The sequence below is a fragment of the Zophobas morio genome, unplaced genomic scaffold (genome assembly GCF_036711695.1).
Source record: "Zophobas morio isolate AGI-343-1 ecotype UQ-CSIRO unplaced genomic scaffold, CSIRO_AGI_Zmor_V1 ptg000012l, whole genome shotgun sequence".
In the NCBI taxonomy this organism is placed as follows: domain Eukaryota; kingdom Metazoa; phylum Arthropoda; class Insecta; order Coleoptera; family Tenebrionidae; genus Zophobas; species Zophobas morio.
Window position 1 is genome coordinate 21,372,396 of NW_026972117.1, and position 13,464 is coordinate 21,385,859.

The following is a 13,464-nucleotide window of genomic DNA, read 5'->3' on the forward strand; positions in this document are numbered from 1 at the left end:
AAGCTCTGAGCTCGTAAAAGCTCTTTATTGCCATACACGCGTGTACACTGATAAGAAAATCCCGGTTTCCGGCAGAAAAGTCTCCGCCATGAAGACATAAAAGCAAAAGAGAGAATTTGTCCATTGCTTGTGACGCTAACTGTACCATTATCATGCTAAACGTAATTTAATTGTTTGACAACACCGTACCAGCAAAAAACCAGGGCAACTTTTAACGATCGCCAAACTATCTACGTCTATTACGGACGATTGGGAATCAAACAGACGATAAAGAAGATCGATCGTCTGGAAACAACCGGAGTCTGATCCGGTATTAACTTTTTTTATTGTAGTGTTGCAAGAATCTCGAAGGTATTGTTACTGTAAATTTCTTGACTGCTGTTTTATTGGTGCTTTCCGTTTGGGATAAAACAAAAGCTCTCGACTGCGTAATGAAATGAAGATTAAAAAAAAACCTTCATATCTCAAAATCTGCAACCCACGGTTACATTCCATGTTGAAAAACCCATTTAATCAATCTCACTTTCAATCCAATTATATAAAACGAAAAAAAATTGGAACGATAAGCTGGACAGAATCGTGTAATTTTGAGTATAATGACGCAAAAGCGAACAATAAAATTTGGTTTTTATTAACCGGTTGTGGAAACCGTACAGCAAGGAAGCTGAGAAATTTGCATTATGTACATAGTGATGAAAAAATGCGGACCTTAGGCTAGTTCGTGGCGTGCTACAAAAGTGTATCACGATTAATTGTTTATTCCTTAGAGTAATAACGGTAACAATATCTTAAAGTGGTAGCATTTTAATCATCGATGAAATAATTGACCGATTATGGTCCAAATGACTGTAAGCAATCGAGCTACGCAAACGATACGTCATAGAGTGTTTGGTAAGTTGAGTTTTAGGGATGAATTTTTGAAATCTGCAAAAAGCTCCACTTTCTTGTATAAGTATTTTGATAGTTTCGAGTTTCCTTCAAGCTACTTAGTTATACGATTCACCAACGGAAGATTCCTTCCATTAACTGGAAAAGCACAAAAATGTTTCATCTCTGGTAAAACATGAAACGTTTACAGGAAACTAATTAAGTTTACCTTCAAGCACCCCCTTTCTACGAAGTGTGTATTTTTGTTGCACTAACAGTACATTAATTAATCGTGGACAGATAGAACCACTTTTGCAAATACTAATTTCATCTGACCCAGTTTAATTAAACTTCAGATAAGCTTTTCGAAATAATTCGCCCACCACACGAGTATTAAGCCAGAATAAAAAATTTGAGAGATTAAACGCTGTTGAAAAAAAATGTTCAAATTACTTTTCCGATGTCGTAATGAGTGGTTTTATGTGTCGATTTACGTAATTGAAATAAAAGTACACACCCACGATCCTGTCCATATGTTACAGCTTAAGTGAAGAGCCGGGATGGATATCATGAAAAATATCCCAGAAATTAGTTGGGCAGCTCCACAAACCACATACACCGTACTCCATACTACTTGCAGAGCCGTCCAAAGTCTTCCACAGCCAGGGCACATTACGTCCTGAAACAAGCAAAAAAATATTGAAATACTGGAAACTATTCAATTCGGTCTGAAGCGCGATACAAAAATGAGCAAATTATAAAAATAGAAGCAAAAGCAGCTTAAGTGAAGGAAGTTTACTTAAAGAATACGTGAGATTAGTGCTTTATAACTACCTATTTGTTAAACAAATATAGTTTGCCATAAAAAATGTGAAGATAATTTACAAATTGTAAATTTGTTGCATTATCATACATAAATATATGTGTACTTATATACAACTGTGTTAGTCAAGCGCATACCAAGATTGTACTTACTGACTTATACCTATGTACATAATTTTATTCAGCAGAACTTGTAACATTTGAATTCAAAATTTGTTAAATGAATCTCACTCAAAATACCAACCGTCTTCAAAATTAACACTAACATCATTTTAGGAATCATTCAATATTAAAAATATTGAAAGAACAATACTCCTGAAGGCATGGCTTTGATTGTATTTTAGAAGGAAGACAAACAACAAATATCACATGACATGTCAGGTCATATTTTTCAACATAGATCTCCAATAAACTGGTTGAAATAACTGGATGCTTAAATATATTTTTATTTATGTTCTACTCTACAATATCTAAACTAATCTCTATCTCCCATTTCCGTCTGTCTGTCTCTTGTGTAATTAGTGTCCACTTTTATTAAACAGATAATCTCCGAAACTAGTAGACCGACTGTTTTCAAAAAGTCATTACATTACAACATTTTATAGTAATATTAACTGTTAGCAACTGCTCCACTGGCCAGATTTTTTCTTACACTGTGACTGGTATTATTTTATACATATTTATTAAACTGACTACATTTTAGGACAATCAAATTAACAATCAATTGAAAGATGAACAAAGCGACCGTAGATAAAAGTCATAAACGTGCATTTTCCAACTGCGAGACGCCATGGAAATTACAATTACAAAACTTTCTTAATTGTCACTCAAATGCCACAAATAAATCGGGAAAAAGCTAGAAAATTAATTATGTTTAAGTTTTGTTCATGACTCTAGAGTCGTTAAAAGCAGTGCGAAACTGTAAAACACGAAACACTCATTTCTATATTTATCTTGTCAAAGACTTTACCGAAAGCGAACTTCTTCGGTAATAATTTATCAACTTGGATTCTACAAATTGAATTTAAACTTTCGATAAACCCAGAAAATCTGAAATAACCCAACTCTCTTGCTGACTAAACTCTTGAAGCTAAAAATATCGTTAGCTCTGGAGGTACAACAAATACCGAGTAACTATTAATATTTGTTTTTTTTTGTCAGGTTGGCAACACATTAAAAATTTGGGATGGCACATACGATTGACAAATACCGACGTAGTGAAGTTGTACATACAACTTGTACACACTTTAAAATAAAAGACGCATGCAACCAACAATACTGGAAAAATTTAAAGCAATAAGGAGAGACCTGGGGTGGGATTTTGTTTCTTGATCGAAGTGATAAATTATCACTTGCGATAAATGTCATTGCGTAGCTTTTAAATGCAAAGTTTGCATTTATTCTTTGCATATAAGCTTATTAAATGCTCAAAAGTTTACAATTACCTTAGTTTTAAGAACTTATAACTCAGAATTACGATTTTGAACTTCTATTTTGACATAAATTTCGAGGTTATGTCTCCGAAATTTATCACTTCATTCAGAGCTATCGAGAAAATATCACTCCATGAAGACTTGATTTCGTGACAGAATCGAGAAATGTGACAGAAATGTCTCACCAACTCAGCCTCTCAACCAATCAGCAAACGAGATTTTATCGCTATCGAGTTTTTTTCGATCGAGGAACAAAATCGCACCCCTGAAAACAAAAGGTGTGGAAGACGTAGGGCGTAGCTTAACCTCAATTTGTGACAATGAGAGTGGCATTTACATTAAAAATAAGTAAACTAGGTCTTACGTCTTTCATATCTTTTGTTTTCATAGTCTCCACTTACGTCAAATTAAAAAAAAAAATCATACGGTCAATCAATACTACTTTGAATGCTATTTTGCTGTTTGAAAAACCAGCAAAATATAAAGAAACATTTCAGATCTAAAAATTACAATTACTTAAATGTATTTTATTTTGATTTAATTACAAATTACTATAACTTGCATTTTTTGTGCTTTGAACAAAAAATAAACAAAATGCTAACGCCTTAAGCATACAGAATGTCTCAGCTAAGACTTCATGGCCTGATATCTTGAGAACGGATGGAGATATTGAAATTCTGTAAACACCATTATTGTGAGCTTGAAGAGAGAACCTTAATGTACACTGAAAATAAATTGCAATGTATATATATATATTTTTTCACGAATTCTGGTAGACTCTTAAATCACGGTCACAATGATATAAACACTTGGATATTAATTTCATATTCACTTTATAAAAAATAAAATTTATAGACATAAAAAATGAAGGTTAAGTGAAATAAAGAACTAGGTACCACTATATTACGACAGTTCGAACAAATGCTAAAATAACTCCTTTTGAAACAGATCTTGTTGATTATAAAGTTCATGTGCTTTATTTCATTCAACTTTCATTTTTTATGTTACTATATAAATTTTATTTTTTTATTAAGCCCCTCGCTTCAACTTAAAAACAATGGCATTTACAGAATCTTAATGTCTATCCGTTCTCAAGATAATAGTCAGTTTTAGGTGAGACACTCTGTATTTACGTTCCATGTTTCTACTTAAGAGGATGTAATACCTCCGTTATTAAAAGAACATACTTATTGTTATGAAATTTCGAACACTTTATCGTCATCTTCTTTTTAGGATCTTGGTGAAATTTTTCATCGCGTATTTTTAAAAATCAGTATGTCTATTATTTATCGAAATTTCGTAAAGTAGTTTATACCACTGTTTTCAGCTTACAGAATTCTATACGTTATTTTTTTGTCGAAAAGGAGATACACCAAAAACAAGCTGCTTTTCCTGTATCTCATTTTTACCAAAAGAAATCGACAATGTTTTCCATGTAACGTACAGAGTTTATAAGCTAAAAACAGTGGTGACAACCGTCTTCCGAAATTTCCAAAAATAATGAGATATGAATTTTAAAAAATACACAATGAAAAATTTCAGCAAAAATTTTAAAATAATAATGATGATCAACTGTTTAAAAAAAATGCCGCTGAGTATAGGGACAGAAATTTGTGGGCAACTTATATTTAAAATTTCGTAGAAATAAGTCTGTTAGGAATGGAGATACTACATTTTGACAATATATTGAACATTGAACGAGTAAAAAAAAGTATAGGGATTCCCCTGAAGTATACATTAGGTGTGTTCAATTGAAAAAGTTATCAAGCTGGCTTTGATTTTTTGGAAACATTACAAAGTTGCCTACAATAAACCTAATATTTATTCGATGATAGCTGAAAACGCGAAAGTGTCAATTATGCACAACAGTATGTATTAATAAAACATATACGTTTTTTGCTAGGTTTTTTCCTATGAAAAAAGCAAAGCCCACCTGATGACTTTTTCAAATGTACGGCCGTTAATTATCTACTATATTTACAGTTGACAGTAATGTAGGTACAACATGCAGGGCACAATTTGGCAACATCGGTACTTGGAGGTATATTTAATCGCTCCTCAGATTCTCATCGCATTTGTTACGCGTCTCATGTCAAAAGTAACAACTGTCAAATAACATATTAGCATTGCTGCCAATAATTCAGAACTGCCAATATAAACATTTGCTTAAATAATTAATAATCACCGGTACATATTAATTCGTCATATTTATATGTATATAATGACGTGTGAGACATCACGTAAATATATATAAAGCACTACATATATTTATGAAATATTGCTATTAATTTAAAATCTTTAAGTAATATATAAGCAGGTAGTTGATGAAACGATATTTTATATAGCAAATATAACTGAAGTAAACCGTTTTAATTCCCTTTAAAAAAAAGCATGTTAATACCGGTGTCTGGAAAATGGATTAAAAAAATTAGTCAGCAGTACTTGCTAAGCTAAAACTGATTTTGGCAAATGGTATACACTCTAAGAAAATGGAGGGTGGGTGGGCGGGGTTAGTAGCTGCTAAGATAATACTGATTTTGGTTAATGAGATACCTTCTAAGAAAAGAGAGGGTGGGTGGGCGTTATTAGCACCTGCTAAGATAAGGCTGATTTTGAAAACCTTGACAATTTTTGGTACGTCAAACATTTTTAACTGCTCACTCGATTTTTGTTGATTTGTACCTTTGCTTTATATCAGGCAAACATTGTTTTTTGTCAAATGGAATTTTATCAAATTATGACAAAAACAACACAATCATATCTTTGTACATTCTAACTGAAATGATAACTAAACTTGGTCTTGGGCCAAATAACTAAAAGTTTTGTTATTAGTAATTTTTTTACTATTTTTTCCAGACTCACCAGTTGATTGTTAAAAGTGCACCGGAGAGTTAATCCGCCATTTTCCATACACCCGGTATATAGATCTATTTGTCAAGTTTTAAAAAATTTTGAAATCTCCAAAATCATAATTTATATATCGGATGAACAACATAATTTGTAATCGAGGCATTTTTGGAAAGGATTTAGCATGTCGGTAATTACTATAATTAAAAAAAAAATACAGACGTAAAAGCAAAAATAACGGACAGTTTTTATTAAGATTTTTACGAAAATAAGTACTTAAGTATGAATTTGCAAGGAAAATCGGTGCAAGATTAATTAAATTTTATTACGGACCAATTAAGTTAATCATCGTGCATTTAATGACCTTTAGCGACATCTGATCCACGTTGTCAAAAAATTCCTGTAACATTATTGAATGATTAGGGAAAGTCAACATAAAGAAAATTAGGTTATTATATTTGATTTAAAAAGAATCGGACAGCATAACCATAAGAAATATACTTAATATTAATTTATGGTAATTTAAATGAATCGAATCAAAAATAATTCCTACACATTGGTGTTGCTTAAAAATCAAAAAGTGTCTCGTTATGCATATCGGTCTTGGTTAATTTCGTGAAAGTTCCTAAGCCGAGGATACCACACAAAGGGTTATTTATTTGTTTCTCTACCACTGGAAACTAAAATTAAGAACAAAATAAAGTTCGAGTTTACGAGCCGAGTATCATGGTTCTGTTTAAAAAATGTTACGCCGTCACAACTATTGAAGTTGGTAATACATTTGTTGGGTTTCTATAACTTTTGTTTGTATTTTTCCGCATAAAGAATTTGTTCTATTCGATGCGTGTATAATATCGACTTAGTTGCAGCACCCTAGCTCTGAAGGTGAAACAAACTTTTGTCCTACGATACTTTACCAACTCTAATATATTTTTTAGTGTGTAGGTTTGGTCTCAATGTAGCTGCACAAGTAACACGTCGACTCTGAAGGAAACTTATTATTCCATTTTTGTTTAAAAAATAATTACTAATTCACTTATTTTGGGAACAGAATCAAAACAAACTGAAAAAGCGTCTTGGTCAGCCTGAAGTATTTCTTTTAATAAAGTTTTGAAGTTTAAGTTAATAATGTCGAAGTTTATTTTTTGACCGTTAGCAGACCATAGAAAGCACTAAACACAGGAAAGTGTTTTTTGTATAAGCTTTTGGATACATTTTTGTTTAGAGATAATTTCTTCATATTCTTCGTTTCTTGGTATTTGTAAACAAAATTAAATGCCGCGTTTATTAAATTTTGTGCAATATTTCATAAATTTACGTCAAATTTTCCTTGAAAATAATAACGTAGAGTGGCAAATATCCGCCACAAAAGCCGTTTAAAAAATAAGAAGAATTCTTGGATGGTTCTGCGCATTATTATTACAGATTTGACCGAATTAATTACAAAGAAATTACAAGAAGCTGGAAATTTCCCTCGCTGCTAAAATTTGCAGGTAATAAGTCACTCAAAAACGAGCTTGTAAAAGCAAACAAAAACACCGCAAAGGGACAAATCAAACAAGATGTCCGCACTTCAGTTCAATTAGCGTAATTAGACGGCTTAATTCGACGAACATTGGGAACGAATGCTGACAAAATTAACTTTTAACTGTTTATCAGGTTAACACGTTTTGACCTCCATTGATGGAAGGTTACATCGAATAAAATCAATAAAGTATTATACTGCACATTGTTTATTGAGAAAAAACAATTAATTCCAGCAACTTCGATTGTCATTTAACATTTAACTGCAATTTCCGATTAGAAACCACACACGACCCGACCAAATAAATCGTGAAATTTAAAAATTTCTCTTCGTGCGTGTATCGTACGTTACACTATACCAATTTTCTGGTTGTTTGCTAAATCTGTTTCCACCAAAAGAAAAATATATAGCCGGAACCTTTTGTAGTCGCATAACGACGGGGTTAGAATTTTTCATACAAAAGATCTCGATAACTTTCACAGAAAGCGCAGATGGTTATGTTATAAGCCTGCAGAAATTTCTAATTTCCTCAACGTGACCATCAAGATGAGATTTTTCCAAATTACTATTCGAAGGCGCACTTTTTCGCTGTTTACCTCAACGCTAACGTTACTTATCTCGAAAGCAGGTGCGTAACCGTGTACTTGTAATAATATATCATTTTAAAGCCATCGAGATTATGACAAAAGCATGCACAAAAATAAGATTTATACGCATCTGGAGGTTATGGGAACCGACTGTTTTTCCACACGTGTACTTTTCGACAATTCCTTGCACGTGACCTTAATTACCACCTGTTCGATAGATTCCGCAACGCTTTTGCGATCGTTACGTAACAACAACAACGTTACTTTCGCGTTGCGACCGAATGAAATTTATTTTTATGTCGTTTCTCACCTTGACAAAGAACTGTGCCATTACAAACACATTCCACTAGCCGATTCACCGTTATAAATCTGCGATAATAGAGCCATTAATTCCACGTTTAAAAACGCAATTAACAAAAAATTATCTTTGCAGATACTTCTTCACGACGATGGCCGGTAGTTCGTTCGTTAAGTGGCGGGTTATTTTCTAACGACGTCTGCTAGGGGAGAGCGGACAAAAATGTAGCAAAGTACAATACTAAATATATATCTAAATTCTTCAACATTCTTCTGTTTGGCCTCCCAAAATTCATACACCTGATAGCCTCATTAGACCGATAGTTTCTTTTGTAACTCTTCCATTTTACCATCTTTCTGAATGGCTTATGTTAACGTTAAGAAGAGTTGCCCACATTTGACAACAAATATGCCATCAAAAATAAATCTGACATAGTTCATACACAGGTTCTTTCCTTACCTATTTTGACGTTTCTAATCTTTTTCCTTCGGTCCCCCTTCCGAATCCCTTAAATTAATTAGTGACCTTTTATTTGAATCAAATTTATCTCTTACGCATATTTTAACCTGATCACATTATGTAAGTGAATTTTGAAATACTTCCGAGCGTAAGCTAAAGAAGTATAGTATTCGAGTCCATCGGTCGAATTGCCACTTTGATCTCTGGAATACGAAAAAAAGTAGTCTCCCATTTCCGTCTGTCTGTCTGATGTCTGTATCCATTTTTATTAAACAAATAATCTCCGCACCTACTGGACCGATTGTTGTCACATTTTGTATATTAGGAATATCATGTACGTAGATGCTTAAATGCTAATTAAAATTTAGATAATCATCCCCACCACCAATGAGATGACGTCATCTCCAAAATTTATAATAAAAAGGTCTTTTAAATTTTATAAAATAAGATACTCTTGCACTTGTGGTGTCGAAGCTTCACCTTCGACATCCAGAATGTTTGGAAAAAATATTTTGCAATATAACTTTGAAACTGCAAAACCGATTGCTCTGAAATCTTGTAAATATTTTAAGGTTATCGTAAACATGGTAAAACGTTAAGTAAAATTTATTCGTCTATCCCTTCCCAAAAAATTGATGACATCATCTTAAAATTTTACCGAATAAATCCTATCCAAAATGTGCAAAATATAACGAGTCTATACTTGTGAGTGACTCATAAAAATTAATGAAAGAGTCAATTTATTTGATTCATTAAATCGGGAATGGCTCACTCCGTTTTCCCAAAGATTTCGGTATACAATACTGTTATCATTAGTATTACGCTACACCTATCCAAAGTGATGTACGTGTTTCTGCAAAAATGTTGATGACGTTATCACAAACTTTTGTTAAGGGAAAAGTCATTTGAAATATAGGCGTAACATGCTTCTTTACATTTATGTATAGTAGTCCAAGAACTAGAAGGTTATATGGCTCTCATAAAATTATCCCATTGTGTCGAAGTTAAGTTGTTTACAATAGAAAAGGTTTTAGGGTCGTAAATAACGTGTCTAGTGCAGTTCGACCGGCTGTTGTCGTTTCGTTCAGGGGCGGCTTTCACTAAATATCTAAATCTAAGCAAGATATGTTTAGAAGACGATTTATTGCCAACCGGTAAGCTTAGTGCGGTCAACTACTTTTATGATGGTCATATACCCTTATATATATATCTTTATTTTAACTTATTATGGTTATGGGGCCGTTACGTAGATGACATCTTACGAGTATCACTTTTTCAAGGTTATCTTGACGATCTTAAGTCTGTTCTAAATTTTATCAAATATGTCCATCCGTCAATAAAATTCACATACGAAATCGAAAATGATAATAATTCCAATCCAGTCCAATCATTCATTTTCTTTATAATATTTATAGAAAACCTACCTTCGCTGACACCATCATACCTTGGCCTTCTTTTCACCCCTCATTCCATAAATTCGCAGCATTTAATTCTTTAGCTTTTGACTATATTCCGCATTCACCAAAGTCATCAAACTTTTAAGAGTGAACTTGGTATAACTAAACAAATTGCTATTTCTAATAAATTTCGCGATCTTACATCTAGTTATGAAAATCTTCTATAAAACCCTATATCAACATAAACTCTTCCTTAAATTAATACCAATTTCCAATCAAAGTCATATCAATTCCCAGCTTTGCTCTCTAATTTCTTTCTTTGGTTTTCCTTCTCTGTACATTTTCAAAATTTTCAAAAAACTAGATTAAGAGCCGGTTGCATAAACGCAAATCAAATTTAATCTCTGATTAAGAACAATTGTAACTATGATAATAACAATCGTTACTATGGAGTTAATCAGAGATTAAATTTGATTTACGTTTATGCAACCGGCCCTTAGTCTTCTTCTAACCTTTCTTTTTTAAAAAATAAAGACCCTATCCCTATTTTCTCTCGTTCGGGCGTTTACCAATTAAAAATTAAAGATCCCAAACGAACTTGTGTGAATCAACAAACTGGTTTCAATCTCCTTTCCTTTCTTTCTTCCTACTTATTTCTTAAGTCTTTCTATGTTACGGTCCACTCCACGTCTGGTTTTTTTCTCTTCTCAATTGCTTTAGGCTTGGTTTTTGTTTTTTAAGTGACATTTTTAATCTTTTAATAACTTCATACATTTTCTTACTGGCTATTTGTAGATAGAATACTCGACAAATGACGTCTAGAACACTTGATAGATGGCGCCAATTACCTTTTTAGTTCTAGAACATTCGTTAGGACTCGGTTTACAAAAGGTTAATTAAATATTTAATTGCGACTAAATTGCAGTACCACGTGACTGACTCTACGCCAATCAGATATCGCTAAACGCCTCGTTAAATGCGTGATTAACTAAATCTCAGTTAAAATATTGTATAAACTGGTCCTCAATGTCTTTAATTTACTTTTGTATTTCATTTCCTAGTTAGACCTTAAAGTTGCTGTTAACAGCAACTCTCAAGCCTAATTTTTCACATCTTGTTGGTATAACATCAATTAATTATGGCCGCCTGGGCAAAAAAAATCTGAACTACTAGATAAATATATATATATATATATATGTATCCAGGGGCGGCTCATGACTTGAAAAGTTGATGAGGCAAAGCACAATACGCTCCAAAATATAAATAAATCAAGATTACTTAAATATTTTCTACTTGGTCAAATAAACAAATTTGTAAACTCATTTAACTGTCCACCAAGAACCAACGTGAAGGTGTAAGGAACTCTTGTAAGGAAAGGAAAGGGAAACGTGGTCAGAAAAAACTAATATAACTTAAAAAAAAAAAAACAAAATTAAAATAAACTTTAAAAAAAACATATCGAAAAAAATCAAATACAACATAAAATAAACCTATTTGATTTATAACAAAAAACAAAACGAAAAACATATAAAACATAAATACTCTGGATTTATTTTAAACTTTTTTATAGATCAATAATTAACGATTTACTCAAATCAGGAACCGGCCGTTTTAATTCCTTAACTACATACAATTTATCATCATACGTGAAAGTAGAAAAAACAGAACTGCTATTGTCATTTAACGTTAGTAGAGAAAAATTCCGATTTACTCGTAATCTTAAATAACGATTACCGAAATCAAATTATGACAAGCACAAAGCACTAACGCGACACACACAAACGTAGGCACTTTTAAGACAAAATTCTGTTACCGAAATTTTGAATTAATTTATACACACACAGATTTGTGGCAAAACAATCAACGGCCTAATTTTGAATACTCCTGCAAATGCAGACTGCATTGTAATCGCACGTTCTCCGCGCGCAAATATTGTTGTCCATCTCTTTTGCAAGCACGGAAATGAGGCTAGCCTCAATTTTGTCTTTTTTCAACTCATACCGCTTATGAGTGTATTGCAGGTTGCTTGCCTATTAACGATATGATTTCTATATCCGCTGTAGAGGCAAGCTCCGAGTTTGCCTCATTCGCGTCACAAAATACATGTTGTGTCGAGTGTTTCAGCGCGCTGTTTAATTAAGGGAGCAACGAGTACCTACTGAGATAAAAATAAGAATATAATTTTCCATATTTATTTTTAAAATTTTAGAAAAAAGACACAAATTATTGGCCGAAATGTGTCGTTAAAAAATAGTAAAAATCCTAATAAGGCGTAAAATTCATTGGTGAGGCACTGCCTCACCTGCCTCATAGGACAAGCCGCCCCTGTATGTATCTAATATTTTTAAAATTTTAGAACCTTAAAAAGTGTTGTCTTAAATATTGTTTGTCTCATTAATTTCAAAACCAGTTGATCTGTACACTGTACGCTTAACACCGAAATGATAAATATTTTATAAGATACAGTTAAAATTAGAAAAAACAAGAACCCTAGAAAGTCGGGACTTGAGTTGTAAATTTCGAGAAGGAAAAACAATTTATTATCTTTTTTGTCCAAACATTGATGACTGAGATTAGCACAATGCTATGTTAAATTTATCAACCACAATCACACCATTGTTCTAATTTTTAAAAGGGAAAACATTAACGAAATGCCTTGAACTTGAAACAAAGGAAGACGTAAATAATACTCTGGATACCTCATGTTTGCTTAAATTGATTTATTTTGACGGTGCAACAATGAAAAAATATGAACTCTTACAAGAAAATTCTAGATGATATCTGCACCTCATAAATTTGTTGTTATTGTTGTTGCTTCTAGAACACGAATTTAAAAATCATATCAAATACGTCAGAATACAGGGTGAGGTTCAAATTTATTTTCAAACAATGAACTTAATAGTTAAAATACTAATCTTAGAAAAAGCTATGTTTAGTCGCAACCCTGACGAACCACTTAAGGCTGTTGCTACAATAAATAACACTACATAAAAAATTTATTGCTTTTCGATTTTACAATATTTCATAAGTGTGTTTTGTAACATTGGATGTAACGGCATCTCTTTATAGCAACAATGGGTAGTGTTTAACACTTTTTCAAATTTATATGCTTATTTTCATCTACTTCCAGTTATGATGTTCAGCTGCAGAACGACTAAATACATCTAAAAAGCAATAGAATTTTATAAAAAAAGGTCTTCCTGCATATCCATTCATATTCCAGTCATCT

At 32.5% G+C, this 13,464-nt stretch overlaps 1 protein-coding gene across 4 annotated transcripts in view; it reads right to left on the reverse strand.

Annotated features, from left to right (window-relative positions):
• LOC135128017 (uncharacterized) overlaps positions 1–13,464 on the reverse strand; it is a 174,915-nt gene that overhangs the window by 48,255 nt on the left and 113,196 nt on the right. For all 4 annotated transcript variants that reach the window (XM_064054805.1, XM_064054806.1, XM_064054803.1 and 1 more), the window contains one exon: positions 1,385–1,546. In XM_064054805.1, the coding sequence (XP_063910875.1) occupies positions 1,385–1,540 (156 nt within the window). In that variant the 5' untranslated portion in view covers positions 1,541–1,546. The remainder of the gene's footprint in view (positions 1–1,384; positions 1,547–13,464) is intronic.